The 20,131-nt window shown below is 45.4% G+C and overlaps 2 protein-coding genes across 2 annotated transcripts; one reads left to right on the top strand and one right to left on the bottom strand.

Moving 5' to 3' along the window:
* Window positions 1-2,463: 2,463 nt before the first annotated feature.
* Window positions 2,464-14,206, bottom strand: alkbh8 (alkB homolog 8, tRNA methyltransferase; the record flags this gene model as incomplete). Its single annotated transcript, XM_080006606.1, is given in 15 exon segments — window positions 2,464-3,507; window positions 4,619-4,768; window positions 6,568-6,702; window positions 6,704-6,785; window positions 6,787-6,844; window positions 7,182-7,339; window positions 7,612-7,718; window positions 10,150-10,220; window positions 10,687-10,791; window positions 11,044-11,139; window positions 11,409-11,540; window positions 11,935-12,035; window positions 12,704-12,837; window positions 13,105-13,243; window positions 14,193-14,206. Coding segments are annotated over 15 exon segments (2,316 nt in total). The 3' UTR covers window positions 2,464-2,673.
* A 3,904-nt stretch (window positions 14,207-18,110) lies between these two features.
* Window positions 18,111-19,594, top strand: sln (sarcolipin). The gene is made up of 2 exons (XM_080006868.1): window positions 18,111-18,509; window positions 18,915-19,594. Exon 2 carries the CDS (start codon window positions 18,964-18,966, stop codon window positions 19,057-19,059), a length of 96 nt encoding a protein of 31 aa, XP_079862994.1. The 5' UTR covers window positions 18,111-18,509; window positions 18,915-18,963; the 3' UTR covers window positions 19,060-19,594.
* The last annotated feature ends 537 nt before the right edge of the window (window positions 19,595-20,131 follow it).

Raw genomic sequence — 20,131 nt, forward strand, 5'->3', positions numbered from 1 at the left:
TGAATGTTTTCCCAAGTGTCGTAAGGCGTTTACGGCAAGGGAGGGAGGGTTTTCTGGGTATTGTAGTGTCTGGGTACTTGAATCGTCACGAGGGAACGTTCTCTATTGATCTGTATGCTTTGTTCGTTTCGTGTCTCTTCCCTGGAATACAAGACACTACCCGTGCAGTTATATCTGGTTTTATGTAGTTATATATGTATATGACAACATTTCCAGGTTTGACAAGATATTAAGTTCACGCAGCCGACGGTGTCGTCCATTTCCCTAAAAATCAAACATGCGTCATTCCACCATGAAACTAACAAACAGGCCATTCGAGGTGTTGTTTTATTTCAAGCCAGACAACATTCATAAGCAAATAGCTTATGAATGTTGGCCTTTGGGTCAACAACAGCAGCACATTACAGCAGGGAATGCAAGGAGACATTTAATGTGTTGTTTTCAATAAAAAAGGTCCCTCGGCTCCTGTGGGCTGAATATTTTTAATGCATGAGCAGTCAGCCAGATCAATAGGCTTTGCCAAAGGGAAACACATTTAGAAATCTTTAATTATCTTTCCAAATGTCAAGTGGCTGTCTGCTGCCAGACAAAACAATAGTAAAACAGGACGAGCCCACACACCCACACACCCACACCCACACCCACACGCACACACACACAGATCAATAAACCAAATCACAACTGGACTTCTTCCTCCATGCTGCCGTTATCATCACACCCCGTCGGCCTCTCCGGGGCTCGGTGCATGGAGGCGGCCACCGCGGTAATTTACTGGCAGCCCTCGGCCAATTACCGACCGGGCCAGCCCCGAAGAACAGAGCTCCGCGCTGCCGGCGTCAATAGCCCATTAGCCCGGGATTCATTCTGCGGGAACATCCCCGGCGCTGGTAAAACTTAGCTGGTTAACAGGTTGCGTTGTGGGTAGCGTACAGTGAGAAAAGACGGAAGGAGTGGGAGAGCACAGGAGCGGGTGAGAAACCATTAGGGGAATGAAACGAAACCCTCGGCGACCTTCAAGCGAGTGCCGAGAGAACGAATCGCACAACCCCCCGGACGGATTTTTGACGACGCATTCGTTGCTCTTATTCGACGTCATGTCACCGTTTTCCTCTTGCTTTTGGGGAGAGAGAGCGTTTCCTCCAATCGGGCGTGAAGATGGATGGGAAAATGGGCCCCGTCTCTCTACGTCCGTCTCTCCGCACAGGGAACGGAACTACTCGAAATACATCGGTTGTACTGAGGGTCCATGGACTGAGTTCTATGTTATAATTAAAGCCATTCACACCTAAAAGGGCACGTTCATTAAAACTGCCACAACCCCACTGCTTCAGCAGAGAACATGAGAGATATCCAAATCGGGATGTGAAATGTATTTGACCGGAGCTTATACCGAGGTGGTGGTCACGCCTGGTGTCTATTACTTTACAACTCGGGAGTATAAAGCACAGCAGGAAAAAAAAAAACATCCTTACAACTAAGATTTATGGAGATACAGTAATGCCATCTTCGTCTGCCTCCACACTGTGTGTCGCGATGGTTTTCAAACCGCATCTCCCAGCCGGGCGAGAGGTTGGCGGCATTTAATTTGTTAAAAAAGTGATATTACCATAATCTGTCACGGCTAGGAATTCATCGTGCGGAGCGAGGTTTAAGAGGATTGCGTTATATTACGGGTCTTTTTTTTTTTTCTTCCATACTTGTCCACGGGACTTATTCACAACGACTCGTTTCCTCCGGTCAGATTGCGAAATGTTTTTGGGCCGCTCCGCCGCCCTCGAGTCCCCGATCCCGGGGAAGTGGAGACGGGGATACAAGCGCAAAGGATGGAGATTGATGTTGCTAAACGACATGAGTGTCCCGCTCAAGAGGATCGGTGACGCGGCTGAATCGGGCTGGACTCCCAAACCACACCGCGCCGGCAACCCGTCGCTGTTTTATCGTCGTCACGTAAGTAATCGTTCTTTTCAAAGACCTCAGTTGAGAGAAAAACCATAACTGCACAACCAGTCCATCGTGGGGTTTAACTCGGTCCCGTTTTGAGCGACAGATTCACGCCACGCGGTCATCCGTCACAGAGAATTACACCGAATTGACCTTCCGAGACCTCGTTGTAATTGCTCAAACTTTCTGGCGTCGGTTCTGTTTTCCGTTTGGACGCACCGGGTCAAAACACACAACAATTATTTGAAGACATCATTTAACGGATGATCTGTTCTTCCTCACCGTTCTAAATATAGTGAGTTGGCTCCGGCCATGGAAACTGTCGCCCGGCCCCAATGAAAACATTTGGCCGAGCCTCTTTTTAAAGAACACAAAAGAATAAGTAAAAATGTTCACATTTATTTGGAAGGCGCTCATAACGTAGAGTCCTTCAGACACAGTATCTCGCCATATATCTCATCATTAGGTTTAATGGGCTTGTCGTAGATTATTCTTCGTTGAACAGATCTGCTTTGAGGGGCGTCCACATGGAGGAAACCCATCCAGGATTAATTGGGCGCGATTATATGCTTCGATGTGAATGTTTTTCCGAGGGGCGTCCTTACAATATCATAACATACCACTTCCTGTGTGCGAAAACACTTTTTGTAAGAAGCGTGGAGGTAAAAACATTGATGCATATACAAAAATTAAATTTTTATTTTTTTTTTTTTTTTTATTTTTAAAAGCTGCTCACTCCTTCTCCAGTATGACGCACCAGTTGCCCTGGTCATGATAGCTGGACAGAATTTGGACTCCGGCCACCTGACCACAAAGCCGCTCCAGCTCTCCCTGCTGGAAGACGTGGTAATAACGGTGAAACACGGCAGCTTGACCGGTTTTGGGCCTGGACTCGGGTGAGGGCTTCGAAGGTTCAGGTGTCTTGGTATCTGGCTCAGAGACGCCTGCGTCACTGATATGAGCAGCCAAACCTGAGGGTGTGGCTCCACCGGAACCAAGGCTGGAATTTGACATCAACATAGGAGCCGATTGGGAGTCTGGGAGAGGGTTGGAGTCCAAACTGGGGTTTGGGTTGGGGTTCCCGTTTGAATGAGGGCTGGGAGTATCAGGAAGGCGGGCATCGGTGGAAGAATTATCTGAAGAGGTTTTGGATCCGTCTTTTCTTTTACCCTTTCCAGCCTCTTTTCCCCCCTTTCTTGCCTTTTCTCCACCCGTTTTCCCCTCCTTTAAATGCCAGGGAACTAAAAGATCTTGGGAGTTGAAGGCGGTGCGATTGGTGTGGACACTCAGCTTCCCAGGATGCACCCGGTCGTCACCGGCAGCTTGATTGACGGGAGCGCCGTTCCCAGCATTCTTTTCGCCGTCGTCTTCGAGACCCTTCCTTATGTTCCCACCGGGTGACTCGCCGCTGTCTGGGGGGCTTCCGAAAGGCTCTGCGCCGGAGTCTTTGAGGTACTTCGACCTCTGCTGCTTGTATTCCTGTTCAAGGGCCCAGACGTAGATGAGGGCACGACCGCCAGGCTTCAAAAGCCTCACCAACTCCCTCACCGCAGCCAGCCGGCGCTCCTAGAGGACACGCATGCACACACGCACACACACACACACACACACACACACACACACACACACACACACACACACACACACACACACACACACACACACACACACACACACACACACACACACACACACACACAAATAAAGCTTTGCTTTGCTGTGTCCTGCAGTAATGTAGGAACTGTGAATAAACCAACGACTGACTTTAAAAGGATGCCTATCAACTTGCTCATATTGAATTAAAGCCGAATAACATTTAATAGGGCTCAATTTAAAACGTAATCTTGAGCTCACAATCTCCAAAACGTAAGAGAACGGAAGCACATAAACCGCAGCCGTCATCCCATGACAATTTTAGAGGGTTTTTATGATCTAAACCCATTTGTCCTTAATTACTTGTCATATACTTTTCACATGTTACATGTATAATATGTACATAAATAACTGACTGTTTGTATGAACCGGACATTATTGGTAGTGAAAACCCTTAGGAGTCGCCTGTTTAATCTGATTGGCTAAGCGACAATAGTCAAGTCAAGTCAAGTCAAGTCAACACACACTTTATTTATAAAGCGAAATTCAGACCAGGGCAACGCAATGCACTTTACAAAGAAATACAATCAAAAAAGTAAATAAATAAATAAAATAAAGAATAAAATAAAATATAATGAATAACTGACATTGATGAGCGCCACTGCTGTTGGGCTGTTTGGCACGCGCCAAACAATTATGTTTGTGAAGGCGCATGTGTCGATTTCAGAGCACTGGAGGGCGGACAATTATAGATAATGAGGCACTGAAGTCTGCGTTGCAATCCGGTCCGGTAGATACCGATCGCATGGGAACCTGTGGCATAGCAGGGGCTGTTCACAGACGGGTCTGTTGTCAATGTGTTTGTGAGAGAATCAATGTTGGTGGTTGATGTTGATACTGTGGCGGGCTGCCACAAATAAATCAATGTATGGGAAACACGGGGCACATTTTGTGTTTCTATCTGTGTTTCTGCCATTGAGCACGCCGATACAGTACACGTGTGAACAGCACCGATAACAGAGGTCTATAGGGAGAAACAGGTGCCAGAGGTGGTTTTTTTCACAGTGTGTGTTTGTGTGTTTACCTGAGAGGAGAAATGGTGTATGACAGCGATGGATATACAAGCGTCACAGGTGGACGGCCGCAGCGGGACAGCGAGGGCGTCGGACACAAACGCCTGGAAGCCCCGCTCTGTGCAGATCTGGACCAGGGCACTGCTGCGGTCGCAGCCCAGCTGGGAGGAGAAAACGCACGCGCACGCGCACACGCACACACACACACACACACACACACACACACACACACACACACACACATTAAACTTTGCTTTGCTGTGTCCTGCAGTAATGTAGTAATGTAGGAACTGCGAATAAACCAACAAAACATAGAATAAATAGTTACCATCCCACATGTGGTTATTTGTACCCAATACATTTTCAGTGCTGGCCAACCTAAGCCATATTTGACGAAGACTGACTTTAAAAGGATGACTATCAACTTGCTCATACTGAATTATAGCCAAATAACATTTAATAGGGCTCAATTTTAAACGTAATCTTGAGCTCACAATCTCCAAAACGTAAGAGAACAGAAGCACATAAACAGCAGCCGTCATCCCATGCGCCAGGAGGAGGGCAGCGGTGAAGGATGGAGGGAGAAGTCGACAGGAAAGCAGATTGAGGATGAGAGAAATAGAAAGAAGATGGGGAAAATGATGGATGAGAGGTGAACAAAGAGAGAAAGAGAATGGAGAGTCTGCGTGGAGAGGGGACGGAGGGGGGAGAGGGGCCACAGATGTCGGAAGGAAAGGAAAGAGGGAATACGAAGAGGGAGGAAGGGAGGAGGAGAAGATAATGAGAAAACATTTCTATACATTTTGTTAGAGGAAGAAGTTCAATTAGGCTTCGTGAGTCATGTGAATTCTTGGGTTCTAGGAAGAAAGCGGCACGCGCGCACACACGCACGCACGCACGCACGCACGCACGCACACACACACGACACCCGGTGATTTCCATTAAAAGCTGAGAATGTTAAAAGTGATCTGCGATGAAATCAGTGGATAAGACAGAGAGGGAACGAACAGAGAGTAATACATACGGGAGGGAAGAAAAAAAGAAAAGAAAAATGCAAATATTAGCAGAGTAAGAGATTATTTTATGTGAATTTGGGTTAATGTTATAATGTACATAAAACATTTTTCCATCCACTGTGAAAATGGCTAAAAATGATAATTAATAAATTTAATTAAATAGCAGTTCAGCAATAGACTGAATACCTCCCCCCCCCTCACAAACACCCATTTTGGTCACATTTAAAAAAAAAAATAGGGATGTCAGTGGCAGCATGACAGCCTCATGGGTGTATATGTATATTTCACCAACACCGGCCCACCTGTGGCACCGCGCCACAGTATCACCACAGCTGCCAGTTTGGAAAAACACCAAATGGGTCTCAAAACGCTCCACCATCACACAAGCTCATGTTTTTCGTCGCCTGCGGGGATCCCTAAAAATGTATTCAGTAAGATCTAAGCACAGTCACAACATAATATTCCAGGTTTGACTCAACTTAACAAGCACACTTCACATGCGCCTACTCACAGCTTCTTGTTTTCCATAAGAAAATTAATTGATTGAAATTTACGATTTTCACTCCATACCTGCTATTCGACCAAGGAGGTATGCAGGGAAAGTTAAAAAGTTTTGGTATGGCCTGTGTCATTTGATAGAGATCGATAAATAGCTATCGTTTTCTCTCTACAACGAGTGATATTGATAGTATCGTAATTACACTAATAGTCGCACAACACAATTGACACCGTGGCCGGTAGAACTTAGATTTCGCTAACGGCGGCTCACTGGAGGGCCACACAAGCGAAGCATTGGTCTGACAATGGAGATTTCATGGGTGTCCTCAGCGAGATTCCTTCCGGAAGACCGAGGGGACCACGTGAGCCCAAACTGTCAATCACCTCATCTTTCCAAAACTGCTCCCCCCCCCCTTGTAACGCTGATTACATGATAGAGCACTCACTGAAACCGTGTCTGGGTTGACGCCCAGGTACTTCCCGTTCCCACAGCCCACGTCGGCCAGCACGCTGCCAGGCGGCAATGATGACAGGAAGCGGCACACGCGGGGCCAGGGAGAGTGGCGGGTGCTGCTGAAGTGGGGAGGCGATGGCGTCATACACGCGGTGTACGTACGTCTCCTCCAGGCGGGCTGCGTCGGCATGGCAACGGGGGAGGAGAGGGGGGGATGCGGGAGAGGGGCGCCGAGGGAGTTCCCTGACTGTCGCAGGCAGAGGGGAAGGCTGGAGGGGGGGGGGGGGGGGGGGAAGAGAGAGAGAGAGAGAGAGAGAGAGAGAGAGAGAGAGAGAGAGAGAGAAGAGAGGAGGAGAGAGAGAGAGAGAGATGAGAGAGAGTAGAGAGAGAGAGAGAGAGAGAGAGAGAGTAGAGGAGAGAGAGAGAGAGAGAGAGAGAGAGAGAGAGAGAGAGAGAGAGAGAGAGAGAGAGAGATTAGTCAGTAACCGGGAAGAGTGGAACCTTGTAGCGCTAATCCTAGATCGCCAACGCCAGGCCAAGTTTATATCTCAATGAAGGTATAATTTTAAAACAATGAAGTGTGTTCTCTGGCGGTTAGAGGCTCACCACACTGGCAGGGCGTGTGTCTGATCCTGCGGAAGGTGAACGAGGTCCGCGTGCCCCTCTTGCTCAGGGTGAGGTTGCCGTGGTTTGTCAGGTCAGAGGAGATGGCAGCGGGCTGCGTGTCACATGCTGGCACCACGTCAAACTTTCTGGGAGTGATCCTGAGGAGGGACAAGGAGTTCACCTCAATTTAAATTTAAAAAAAATTCATAATAACCAGTGTTTACCATTAAACCTTTGTTATCTGTAATCAAAGTAAGAATGTAGATGGGGCCCTAAAAACATTGAGGTTTGATACAGATTGTTGAAGATTTACATTCCAGATACGCAATATAGTGCCTTGAATGAGCCGGACTGGAGAGAGATATTATATATATATATATATATAATAATATATAAGAGTGAGAGAGAGCGAGAGAGAGATCTGGCTCACCCATGTGTCCAGTGGTATCTGCTTGCTCCTTTCATCACCAGGAGGCTTCGCCCCGGCAGCACCACAGCAACCACACGGCCGTCGGGATGACGAAACTCCATCACCGTCTGTGGCATCACCGTGCAACACACACACACACACACACACACACACACACACACACACACACACACACACACACACACACACACACACACACACACACACACACACACACACACACACACACACACACACACCACAAGAACATTGGCCATTTGTTATAAATATTCAGGGAAACTTTTTCTCTTAAGGCTTTTTATTGAAAGACTTCAATAAGAACAAGAAACGAACAATGTTGGCTGAGTCATTCATTTTAAGAAAGTCAAGGTTACAGTATGTCGTGGTGAGGATGTTCAGAGGCTAGAGAGGTGCTTAGTGTTTGACTGTTTTCAAATTCAACACGGTTCCAGATTGTACTTTTGAAAAACATATACATATTGTACATATTGTGTCCTTATCTGAACTACAGGATATACATCTTTAACTGTGTCTGTCTGTTTTTGGGAGAATAATACGTCGACATATTTGTTATTCCTTCACTGTTAAACCAAATAAGCAATTATTCTAAGGGCACTCTTTATATTGTGTTCATCCAAATGTAATCACTTAGGATATATAGAAGGTGAAATGGAGTGATTTACCGTGGGTGATATTGTGGAGATCCAACAGCATTGCAGCAGCACAAACACTACACTCACATGCTTGTACAAACTGAAAGGACGCACTGTACAAGAACTAAATTTATTAGCAATATTTGCGAGACAAAACTCCACATTCCTAATTTGAAGTGAAGTGAGCATTCCTTCCATCGGCGAGGAAGATAAACAGATACTTAAAATCAACGACTGCTGTTGGATTTAGCCCGATTTCTCAACAATCCGACCCATTTTTAAACAAAAACAAAGTGTTTGTCTGTTCTATGGTGTCATTGTCGGGCTGAAAATTAACCCAAAGAAGCTGTTTGCACCATCCATCCGTCTCATTAGTGACCAGTGGATCAGCGCTGTTTGATCCTAATGTCTCTCAACAGCGCATAACAACACAAGTACTGCTGGGAAATTACATGTGCGCAACTTCAAACTGTAGCTCTCCCACTCATGACAGCACCAAAATTGGATTTGTGAACTGGAACAGATTGTTAGTGAGAGGGGGGAGTGTGAGAGAGAGAGAGAGAGAGAGAGAGAGGGGGGGGGGGGGGGGTGTCGTGTGTATGTTGTGAGGAGCGGGGGCGTTCATACAAGACACTCAGAGAGATAATCAAATCTTTCCTTCAAATCGCCGTCATATTCAGCCCACAGAGTCTAACAGCACAAATGAGCAAGCGCAGTCTTATATGAACCAATCAATGAAGAGAGCGGAGTCAAAGGTGAAGGTGGCAGCCACAGAGTGCCACGAGACCAAGTACATCATCCTTCACACATGTTGTGCACACCTCTTATATGGCTTCCCTTCCTCATTCTCTGAAAGGCTTAAAAAAAAAAAAACCATACAAAACACACGACATCGGCCATGGTTACCCTATAAATTGATGATCTGTGAGCCATCTGTGTAGCTGAACTGTCACGGGTAGAACAAGGTGATGTGTTTCACCATCGCTATAAATCTATGTCTTGATGAATCACAACAAACAACCGATCTGATCAGAGCCTCTTATCATATGAACCATGGCATCGCCTCGGACCGAGCAGTCTCACTCATTCAAATCTGAAGACCAGCCTGCTTCTCTCAACATGGAAGCATGTCTCTTTCCGTAAACATAAGAGCGTTATGTTACATGAGGACATACATCTTGTCTTTTCGAGGCATTGGAAATAAACCATGACTCCACGATAAAGTTTCAATTGTTGATGTTGGATTCGAATAGCGGACAGCCTTTTCTTAATACAACTATGTGTTTGTCTGTATAATAATAATAATAATAATAATAATAAAGATGTAATGATTTCAGACGACCACTAGAGAGAGTGATGTCAGTTACCATATGGCCGCCCCTGACCAGGTTCAGGTACAGGTATACGGTATGATGTCAGAGTAGGGTTCTGAGAGCAAAGATAATTATGAAAAATGCAATAGTCAGGAAAACCCTGTGAGCTGCGGCACTCAGTTCAGCATAATATTCCATTTGTGTGCAGGTGTGCAAAAACACATGCAGACAGGCACAGACACACTTTGCTACTTTTGTTTTCCTCCATTCATCTCTTCCACCGTTTATCATGATAAAATAGAAAACCCTGCAGTGGAAGTCCTTGTGTACACTGAAGGACTCCTGTGTTTGTGTAAGAGAGCTAGAGAAAGCGAGAGAGGGAGGGAAAGAAAGAGGACAGAAAAAAAAAAAAACAATATTGCCGTGACTGCAGCAGAGAGATGTACTGTAGTAAAACGACAGAATGATCACACCACTCCCTCGGTCGCCCTGAACTACAGTTTGGATGTAATCACACTTGCTGGCGAAGCAGGGGTAATTTGATTGCTCTCTCTGAACGACTGATATCTTACCTTGGCCCCTAGGCTGAGGGAAACAATGGCGTCCTCAAAGGCAGAGTGAGTGTCGACGTGAGGAGGAATACCTGTGAACCACAGGTCACAAACCTAAGATGAAACCTTTGAGGCCATACACATCACAACGCATCAAATCTTGAAAAGAAATATAAGAATATATCAAACAGAATAGAATGAGAAATAATCACTGGAGTTACAGAATAACTGTGATTTTAAGAAATATATAAATGAATAATAATGGTACAAGCTCAAGACCGTACAAAGAGGAATCTCCACGTCGCAAAGTCATACTGGATATGTAACACTCTTCTGCCACCCTGTGGACATGATCGGCACATTCCATTTGAGTCGAATTTCAGAAGTACACCCTGTTGTCCTTTTGTTACCATGTGGTGTTTTCCCATTATTTGGATTCACATCATTTCCAGATACGGTCATGTAGATAATAACAGAGAGTTTGCTCATGAACCGCACTCCTACATCAAAAACTTAAAACTTAAACAAAGAGAACATTTGTAGAAAGGATGTACCCACCCTGCCCTGAGTGATACTGGTTAACAGTGAGCTGGTCTGGCATGGTGTCGATGTGGCCTGCCTTCAAGCAGCGCTCCAGTACAGGCATGCACTCCTCGGGAAGACCTGGCGTGTATGGAAGTGAAATAAAACCACATGTATGCATGGATTTACTCACTTCATGACTCACACCCATACAGGCAGATAGACAGACAGACATGCAATTAAACGGATTGAAAAAAGGAATAATGTAGGATTTCTGGTGTCGTTTTCACATCCGTCTAATTCACCCCCGCAGGTTAACAGGGGATGATCGGCTCTGTCCATCGTGACGAGCCGCTGGAAATAGATCTGTTTTGTAGGTGTAGAAAACCTCACCTGCAGATAAGGGCTTGTCCTTGTCCACGTTGTTTGTGTCGTAGCGAAATTCATAGCCATAATGCTTCACTCTTCTGTGTTTCAGAGCTTTCTGAGCTTAAGAAATAGATTTTGTGTATTAATAATTAGCAACTTGCATTCATTTATGTCATTTAGAATTTATTGATTTTGTCTTATTTTTTTCTATTCTACATTAAATTTAAATGTCAACAATGGAAAAAAAACTATTACAATGGAAGCACAGTTGGGGCTCAACTAACCCTTAATGTAGACTTAATTATAAAATGTATATTTCTCAACAAATATAAACACCAAACAACAAAGAACTAGACATATGATGTAAAAGCCATTATGAACCATCATACCAGCAACCTCATCGGAGGTGGATGACCAGTCGACAGCATCCAGCAGCGCAGCCTCTTCCTCTGGGGACACAACGTCTTCTACCAATACCAGGCCCTCTGGCAGGGACACACACTTCTCTGCCTCACAGGCCACTGCTTTGACAGAAAGGGATTATGTTTACTACATTTTGCACTGAAGATTCCACACATGCAAAGAAAGCACCACAGGGACTAAAATACATGTTTTGCTTTTATTCAGCAAATCACAGACAAAACTTGGTAAAACAAATGCAAACATGGGCACACAACACTTGCAAAACGGTGTCGGTGCAAAGGCCAATTCTTGACTTTGATAAGTCCCCAAATACCTTACATTTGAATGTGTAGGCGGTTGTATTACCTACATCACAAACGGTGTTTTATTATTCATGATTGTAAATATGATGATGAACTTGTTAAACACACTCAATCTGGAGCAAACAGCCACTGGAACTTTAGCAGTCACTTTGCAGCGCAGTATGTTGGTGTGTTTACCAAAAAACAGTACCTGAGTCGACGAAGCTGAGGTAGAGCGTGACTCTGTTCTCTCCACAATCCAATGGTTGTCCATTAAAAACTGCATGAGCTTTCTTTGCACTCTCCTCTGACCTAGTGACGGAATAAAAGAATAGAAACACAAACTACACAGATAAATGATATTAGTCAGTTGAGCATATTCTAAAGTAAACTTGTGTGTTTTATTGCCCTTGTCGAGGAACTGTATTGTGCATAGCCCTAAAACTAGTACTATGCATCAATAACTGGTTCCACAGTTAATTTGCCTCCAAGCAACCAATGAAAATGCTCCAACATTTGTTTAAATTGCCACTGAAATTTGGAAACAAATTACTGAAGGAAATGTAACGATTTTAGGAAATGATTGCAATCCACTCAAATAATTGTGATCAGGCAAATATGTAATAATTGTGTCAGGTTTACAGTCACTTGGGCTTTAGGGTCTTTTGTGTTGTTTCCCCGCATAAAATGGGGAAAATCTAACATTTACCAAAAAATAACTACAGTATTTCAAGCAAGAAATGATTGATGGCTTAGGCCCACATGATGAAACGGCAACTTTCGTCAAAGATTTGTCAGAAGTCTTGGTTTTCCTTGATGATTTAAAAAACACAGCAGTAATCAGTCAGTGATCGGACGGATGAGAAACTAATTCAATCGATATTATTAACGCAAGACACACTATATCCCTCCTTGACAACACGTGCACATGGTGATTGAGCGAAGGTGTTCTGTTTATTTGCAGAAGCATCCATCCCAACCTGTATGTGACAAAGGCGTAGGGCTTGTGCGGAGGCATGAGGACAGTCTCCAGCTCTCCCATCTGCTCCACCGCTGCACAGAGCTGCTCCCTGCTCACCCCATTCCCCAGACCACCGTTAGCCACCACCAGATGCTGGAGGAGGGAAAAAAATCACAAAAATTTAATTTTCATATTGAATTGTTTTTATATATATATTATAGGTGTTATTGTATAATCTTTTTGATATATATTAATATAATTATATATACGTTGTGTAATATTCTGGCTTAGTTGGACCGTGTTTGTACTTGTTGACTTTGTTGACAACAGGCAAGAGAGGTTTCTAACTGTCAACCGAGACCGTCAAGTGTTTACTGTTTTTGTTCAAACCACAGTGATCTACAGAGGCTCCTCCGCTACCTTGGTGGGATGCGCTGCGGTGGCGATGCCCTCGTGTTTCAGCAGAACGTGGCTCGCCTTCACCTGTTTTCGGATGAGCTTCTTCTGCTCTTTACTCATCTTCAGAGCGCTCACGTTGACAGCGCCGGGCTCCATGGTCCTGCGATCATGATCGTCCGGGCGCAACAAAAGGCACACGTGGAACGTTCCGCTCTTAGACCACTGGGTGTTTAAATGCTGGTGGGCTTCCGGCTGTCGTTCCGATAAAGTACACTGCTCATAAAAGATGAACCGGACGTCCACCTACAGCCGGATAGCGTCGTTTCCATGGTAACCCCCGTGGTCAGTTATTTTCATCGCCCGGTGTAAAAAAAAAAAAAAAACAAAAACATTGGAGAATGCGGGCATCGATCCCGCTACCTCTCGCATGCTAAGCGAGCGCTCTACCATTTGAGCTAATTCCCCTTCGCTGACCAGTGGGTGGCTGGGTTCAAAACAAAACGAGACAAAATCATTCGTTTAAAAGAAAGAAACAAAACTACAAGGGCAACATAAGAACTGGTATAATTCAAAGCTATGCAACAAACACTTGAAAGAGGTTTGCAGATGGTTCCACATTATAAGGGACACAAAAACCCTGAGGCCATGTTTTCTGACTGGTGGATCATGGAGAATGAGTCTTTTTTTTTTTTTATGTTTTATGTGAAAGATCAAGCCATGTTGGTCCCATTTGTGTACTGTTTTATACCAGATCATATACGTCATGTACACACATTGTCCGCCCTAAATTTGCATTGTGCAGCTGCACTGCAGAGGGACTTTCATTCTCAAAGGGAGTAATTAGTTAAGATTCCATGTTTGCATTCCACTGCTGGTGTAATCACCCTACAACCCGCTGGGAATTAGACTGTATTTGAGTGTGTGGGTTTGTATGTGTCCATGCATGATGGGGATCGTGTGTGTGTGTGTGTGTGTGTGTGTGTGTGTGTGTGTGTGTGTGTGTGTGTGTGTGTGTGTGTGTGTGTGTGTGTGTGTGTGTGTGTGTGTGTGTGTGTGTGTGTGTGTGTGTTGAATGCTTGCGTGCCTGCAGTGTGGAATTAAGTCCTCACCTGTCCTCATTCATCTTAGTCATTGCAAACAACCAAGCTGGCCCAGAGAGGACGCACCGCTCGTTTTAATGGCACGCTGTGTTTAGTGGACAAAACAACAGCTGGTCTGAGAGGAGAGCACATGGTCGCCCTCTTCCATAGCAGTGCCATCGGGCATGGCCTGGGGACATTTCCGCCATGGAGCTGTAGATACCCTTTTTTTAAATTGACTTTGTGAGCAATACAAACCAAAATGGTTTAAGGCCATCCCTGACGACGAACCTGGGAAGAATAAGCATTCGGCATCTATTAGAGGACCTAAATGTTGCTGTTCGGATTTCAAGCATCTGTCCAGAGTGAAACTTTGACATGTGATCATCCTTGAGGACCTGATGTCCAATGTGTCTCCAACGATATAAATCGCTTATTATAATTATTATCGGGGTCTCATATTCCAGTCCGTAATCGTACTAAAATCATGATCTTTGGACGGGGTTTGTTTGGTCCCTTTTGAAAACAAACTTCAGTGTTTGCCCATGTTCCAAGCCCCCCTCGGCAAAGCTGTGGCGCGTGTCAACTGTAATTGAAAGGTCGAGGTGGTTGTGTTGGGGAGATGTTTTCCTTGTCACCCCCCCCCCCGAGGGCGGCTTCACCCCCACACCCCACCCCACACAGGGTGTGCGTATGGAAAAGCAGAGCTGTGGTCAGGACTGCGGTGGAACCACTCAAGGAACGCCGTAACCGTTTGGAATGCGGGGCCGGTCGCCAGGCTCCTGCTGCTGGCATCTTTGTATTCTAATTAGATGGAGACAGAGAGGCGGAGGCGGAGGCGGAGGCGGAGGCGGAGGGATTGACACAGCCCTCGCACCGGAAATAAGATCCCATTTTTTTTTGTTTTTTTTTTAAAACAGTCATGACAAGCGTCGCTTTTGTGCAAGACAACATCCGTCTTGTGTGCATGAAACGTGAGAGTGGTGTAAAGCGGGAGAGGTACAAAGAACCAGGTGATTGCATAATGTGCAACAACAAGTGACACTTCCCACTTGTATGTTGTTATTTAGGATACAGTGAAATAAAATAAAGCGTTGAATGGCAGCATGGGAACTTTCTTCGTGCGCAGAAGGATCTAAAGGAAACTCATACAGAAAATAACCCAGTTCGGTGAACATCTTTCATCATAGACTAGACAGGTACTGGAGCTGGAACAGTCTCGACCCAACCCTCCCGAGACATCCCGTACAAACCTTTAGACGGATAGTGATAAATTCTCTTTTACTTACTGTCTATAAATAACAGCATGTTCAATATGAAGAACAATAGGGTTGCTCACACACACACACACACACACACACACACACACACACACACACACACACACACATATCCGTGCGCACAGTCACACAAAAATACAAATATAGAAACACAGTGGCCCAGAATGTGTGGAATGGTGTCTGTGGAACCATGTTGATGCCACTTTGTCTCCGCCCTGATTTACAGGGTAGCCCTGCCAGCCCAGCTTTTTTTTTTTAAATGTCACACACACACACACACACACACACACACACACACACACACACACACACACACACACACACACACACACACACACACACACACACACACACACACACACACACACACACACACACACTTGCAGGGAGTCCACAGCTGTCAGAGCGGGCCTGGCTCTCTCCACTCGCAGATGCCTGCACAACCGAGCCGGTGCCACTCACGGTCTCCGTGGAGACGGGAATCCCTGGGTCAAACATGTTTACGGAGGCCGCGGGCAGAGTGGGCCGCCACCGAAACGGCGGACGTTATGAGCCGTGAGAGAGCACGCCCTCGGAATGACCCCGGGAATCCGAGCGGGGGCGCTTCAACCTTTCGCGTGTGCACTTCATCCTACCGCGACCGCGACGGTGTCAGTCGGGTTTAGCGCCGGATCAGGGACAACGCCGTCCTAAGCAGCTGTCAAGTGCGAGCTGAGCGGAGAGGTTAGCCGCCGCGAAGCGGGGCGGTCCCGTGCGCCACAGAAATTCAACGACGGGTCACCAATGCAATCGTGTGAATGCAAACATAAATACTCAGACTTAGATCGCGTTTTCACTTCGGTGGAGTTTTCACAAGCTCCGTTGGAATGTGGAATTTTCTTTTAACTGCAGTCGGTTGTTTCCTCGGTGTAAAGCGGTTGGAGTAAAAATACTTTGTTACTGTACTTAAGTATTTCTGGGGAGTATCTGTACTGAGTTTTATATTTCCGCCGGCTTTTACTTTTACTTTGCAACATTTAGCCACAAAAAAAGTCGACGTTTACCGAACACCGTGTAAATAAAATCGCAGGAAAAGTGGGAGGCAATGATGTTCGAGAAGGCAGTTATCACGAGGTCAACGGTCATATCCAGCAGCAGGCTACTTGCTACTCCACCAGTGATGCTGCTCCACCTGTACCTGCGCCTGCACCTGCACCTGCAGCTGCTACGATGGAGACCAACACCCATGGCCATATTTACGATGGATTTTTTTCTTATGTCTAAGCAAAAGATACGTCTTACCGAATGTAGTGCCTCAAATGCGTGCCACAGAAAACAGAAATATTGGCAACCGGAATAAAAATCAGAGCAACAAAAAAAGCTCATCACAAAATAACAAAAAGTCTGGCTTTTTTTCTCCACCACATTTACTTTTACTTTTGATAATTAAGCACATGTCATACCATATAATTACTTTTGATACTTAAGTCCCTTTAATATCAGTTACTTTAAGACTTTTACATGGGTGGTATTCCAGTGAGTGACTTTCACTTCTACCAGAGTGTTTTTTTAGTGAGATATCTTACTCTTACTTTTACTCAAGTGCAGCTTTCGAGTATTTTTTCCACCACTGCTCATGTCTACACTACACTGAAGCGTTATTGGAATCTGTCCATATTGGACCAACAAGTTAAGATGTGTGTCCCTGCATAAGTGTATGTGTTCTTTGCTATTATTTTTCTTTGATGTTTTTCTTTTATTATTATTCTGAGCCCTTCGGCCTTTACTTGAAACAATCAATATAATACCCAAATTTACCATTTATTTTAGGGTCAATAAAATGGTATTGTATCTTATTTTACTGGGATATAATGCAACAAATCTAGAACCACTCATTCTTCTGGATGATTTAAAGTTTTGATTGCTGGTATTTGAATGGCTTTCTGCCAGTGAATCATCTTGTGTATCATGTTTATTTTTAGTTTGAGATTGACCCCTTGCAAAACACATCTAGATTTTAATTAGACTACCTAACTATATAAATATTATATTTAGGCCAGTCACCGCTGAGGGACAATGTAATGACAACTATCTATGTTTACAGATTTTTGGCATTTTAAACAGTAGGTGAACTATGATGATAATGTTTACTGGAAGGGAATTTTTGTCTTTCGTCTGCCTGTCTTTGGTCAAAACAAAATGTCCCAAATTAAAAGGACCGTTATATCCCTGTTCTTTGCCCTTCAATGTCCTTCTTTAAGGCGCGTCGCTGCATTGTTTCGTGTCCAGCCACTGGGCCCGTCGCTACCTGCCCCAATTTGGCTGTGGAAATAGTTTTTCCCTGAGTGGATACGTGAGGCCAGGCAGGCTACAGCAGAAGTGTCGCTGTTTGCAGGACTAAGGCCTCGGCAAACGCTTTACGCAGCCAACCCCCGCCCGCCGTGCTCGGAACAGTGAAGCTCGCTGAGCTTGACAGGATCTCTCACATGTTGCGTTTTTTTTTTTTGGGGAGGGGTGATTAAACGATTCTCGCCGGTGCCCGAGCATCGTTCCAGACGGGACAGGCGATAGTGTTACAGCTCCCCTCATCCCCGCGGGCATTGTGTTTGGAGCCGAGTAAGCCGACAATCTCCAACCCAAACGTTTTATAAATAACAACCCATCCCATCCCCACCCCTCCGTGCCCCCGGCGCGTCTCCCGCACACGAGGGCCCGCGCTCAACTCCGCTGTTGCTGTGCGCGTCGGCTCGGTACGCGGCGGTGGACGAGGAGGAGGAAATGCGCGCTCCATTGGTCGCGGACGGTGCGTGACATCAGCCCGTCCGTATGCGAGGCAGGGGCGGTCCGCCGGGGACGGCTACTTTAGGACAGAGCCTCCGGGAGCGCAGAAGAAGCGGAGGCAGCGGGACGCGAGGCCGTGACGCGCGACAACTTTCCGTTTATTCCCCAAAAGCGAAGACGCGTCTCCGGCGTTCGCGACCGGCAAGCCCGCCCGCGGCTGTCGCGACCGAGAGGAGCGTTGGCTCGCCCTTCGACCTCCTTTCCCCCTTTTTTTCCACTTGAAACACTATATCCGAAAAGAAACAAGGTAACAGCTCACCTTGGTATTGATTACCCATTATTGATTGATTGATGTTATTATCTTTGTGTGTGTGTGTGTGTGTGTGTGTGTGTGTGTGTGTGTGTGTGTGTGTGTGTATGTAGCTGTTGGATGTTCAAACCCCACATCTGAGAAGTTGTGGGATGAGGAAAATTCCATTTTTTATTTTAGGAGGATCGTTGGATTTCATTTGAATCTGTTTATTAAGTTAAAAAAAAAATGCATGAAATCCACCCTGCGACGTACAGTATTTTCCAATCAATTGTGAATTATTAGTCTTCCGTTCAAGTGTTGCCTTCTTCCTTCAACTTCTGACCCCGGGCCGAGGGCCTCAGTCCTAGGAGGGGGCTCATCCTAACTGTCTCCCTCTCCGCCTCCTCCTGTCTCTCGCAGCCGTTCCCGCGGCACTTTCCCTGCGCTCGTCCCTGTCCGCGACACCAGGATGGACCGATCGGTGCAGGAGCTGTTCCTCAACTTCATGATCGTCTTAATCACTGTGCTGCTCATGTGGCTGCTGGTCAAAACGTACATGGACTAAACAACAACAACAACAACAACAACAACAACAACAAAAATACATAACATGGAGCGACGGAGGAGAAAATACGAGGGAGGGAAGGAGAGGATGAAAGGAAATGGTTGAAAAGGAAGCCGTTTGAATGAGGGGGAGCAGCTGCAGCCCGGTGACCGCAGGACACTGCTATTAAAGAATATTTCAAACTCTGCACGCTCACCGTTTCCATTTGTTCTCGAGAATATCGTCTGTAAGTGTTTGAGAACGGTTTTGTGAAGGAACTGGTCCCATCTGGAACGGCCCGGATGCTGCCGAGAAATGGGGTTTGGCCTTCTCTTCAACGCGTAACCTCACTTAGTCATCTCTTGGACACCCTTATTTTTTTCCATTTAAGAGAGAAAATAGATGATATTATTAAGCTTTACAACATTATCAAACTAGGTTTTCCATTGTCGACAAATAAAAGACAAATACTGTGTACACAGTAACCATATAAGTCGCTTTGTGTCATTTGATTGATATTTGCCCATCAAAATAAAGCTAATTTAATGCCCACGTGTATATTTTCTCTGAATATACAATTGTGATCTCATATTTAATTTGTTGTAAATTGAGGCAGAAAGTATCACTTGGTGATGTTATACAGGTACGTATGGTTTTTCCAAATATTTATTTGACCATGAGCTGTGACTTCCCACGAAAACATACAGTACATCTGGCTCTACATATTTTATTTGTTTCATAACATAGCATTTAAAAACAAAGACCTTCCCTGCAGTACAGGATTCCTCCACAGGAGGACCCACATGCTGATTGACAGCCGCTTCAAACCTCATATCAATAGCATCTTGTTTTCAAATTAAATAGAAGAAAATATTAAGCAGAGGGTTTTGGTTTAGGTTTTGTGGTGCACTTGTATATGTATGTATGCATATGTAGAACGAGTAAATACGACATGTGCTGAACTAGTTTCTTGGGGAGATGCATCTGGAATTGCCCCGTCATCAGCACAGCATTTGCCAAAACAAATGACTTGCATGTACTTCCACTTGCATGCATTTGAATGTGTGAACGCGTGCGTGCGTGCGTGCGTGCG

Source organism: Zeus faber (assembly GCF_960531495.2).
Source record: "Zeus faber genome assembly, chromosome: 9".
In the NCBI taxonomy this organism is placed as follows: Eukaryota; Metazoa; Chordata; class Actinopteri; order Zeiformes; family Zeidae; genus Zeus; species Zeus faber.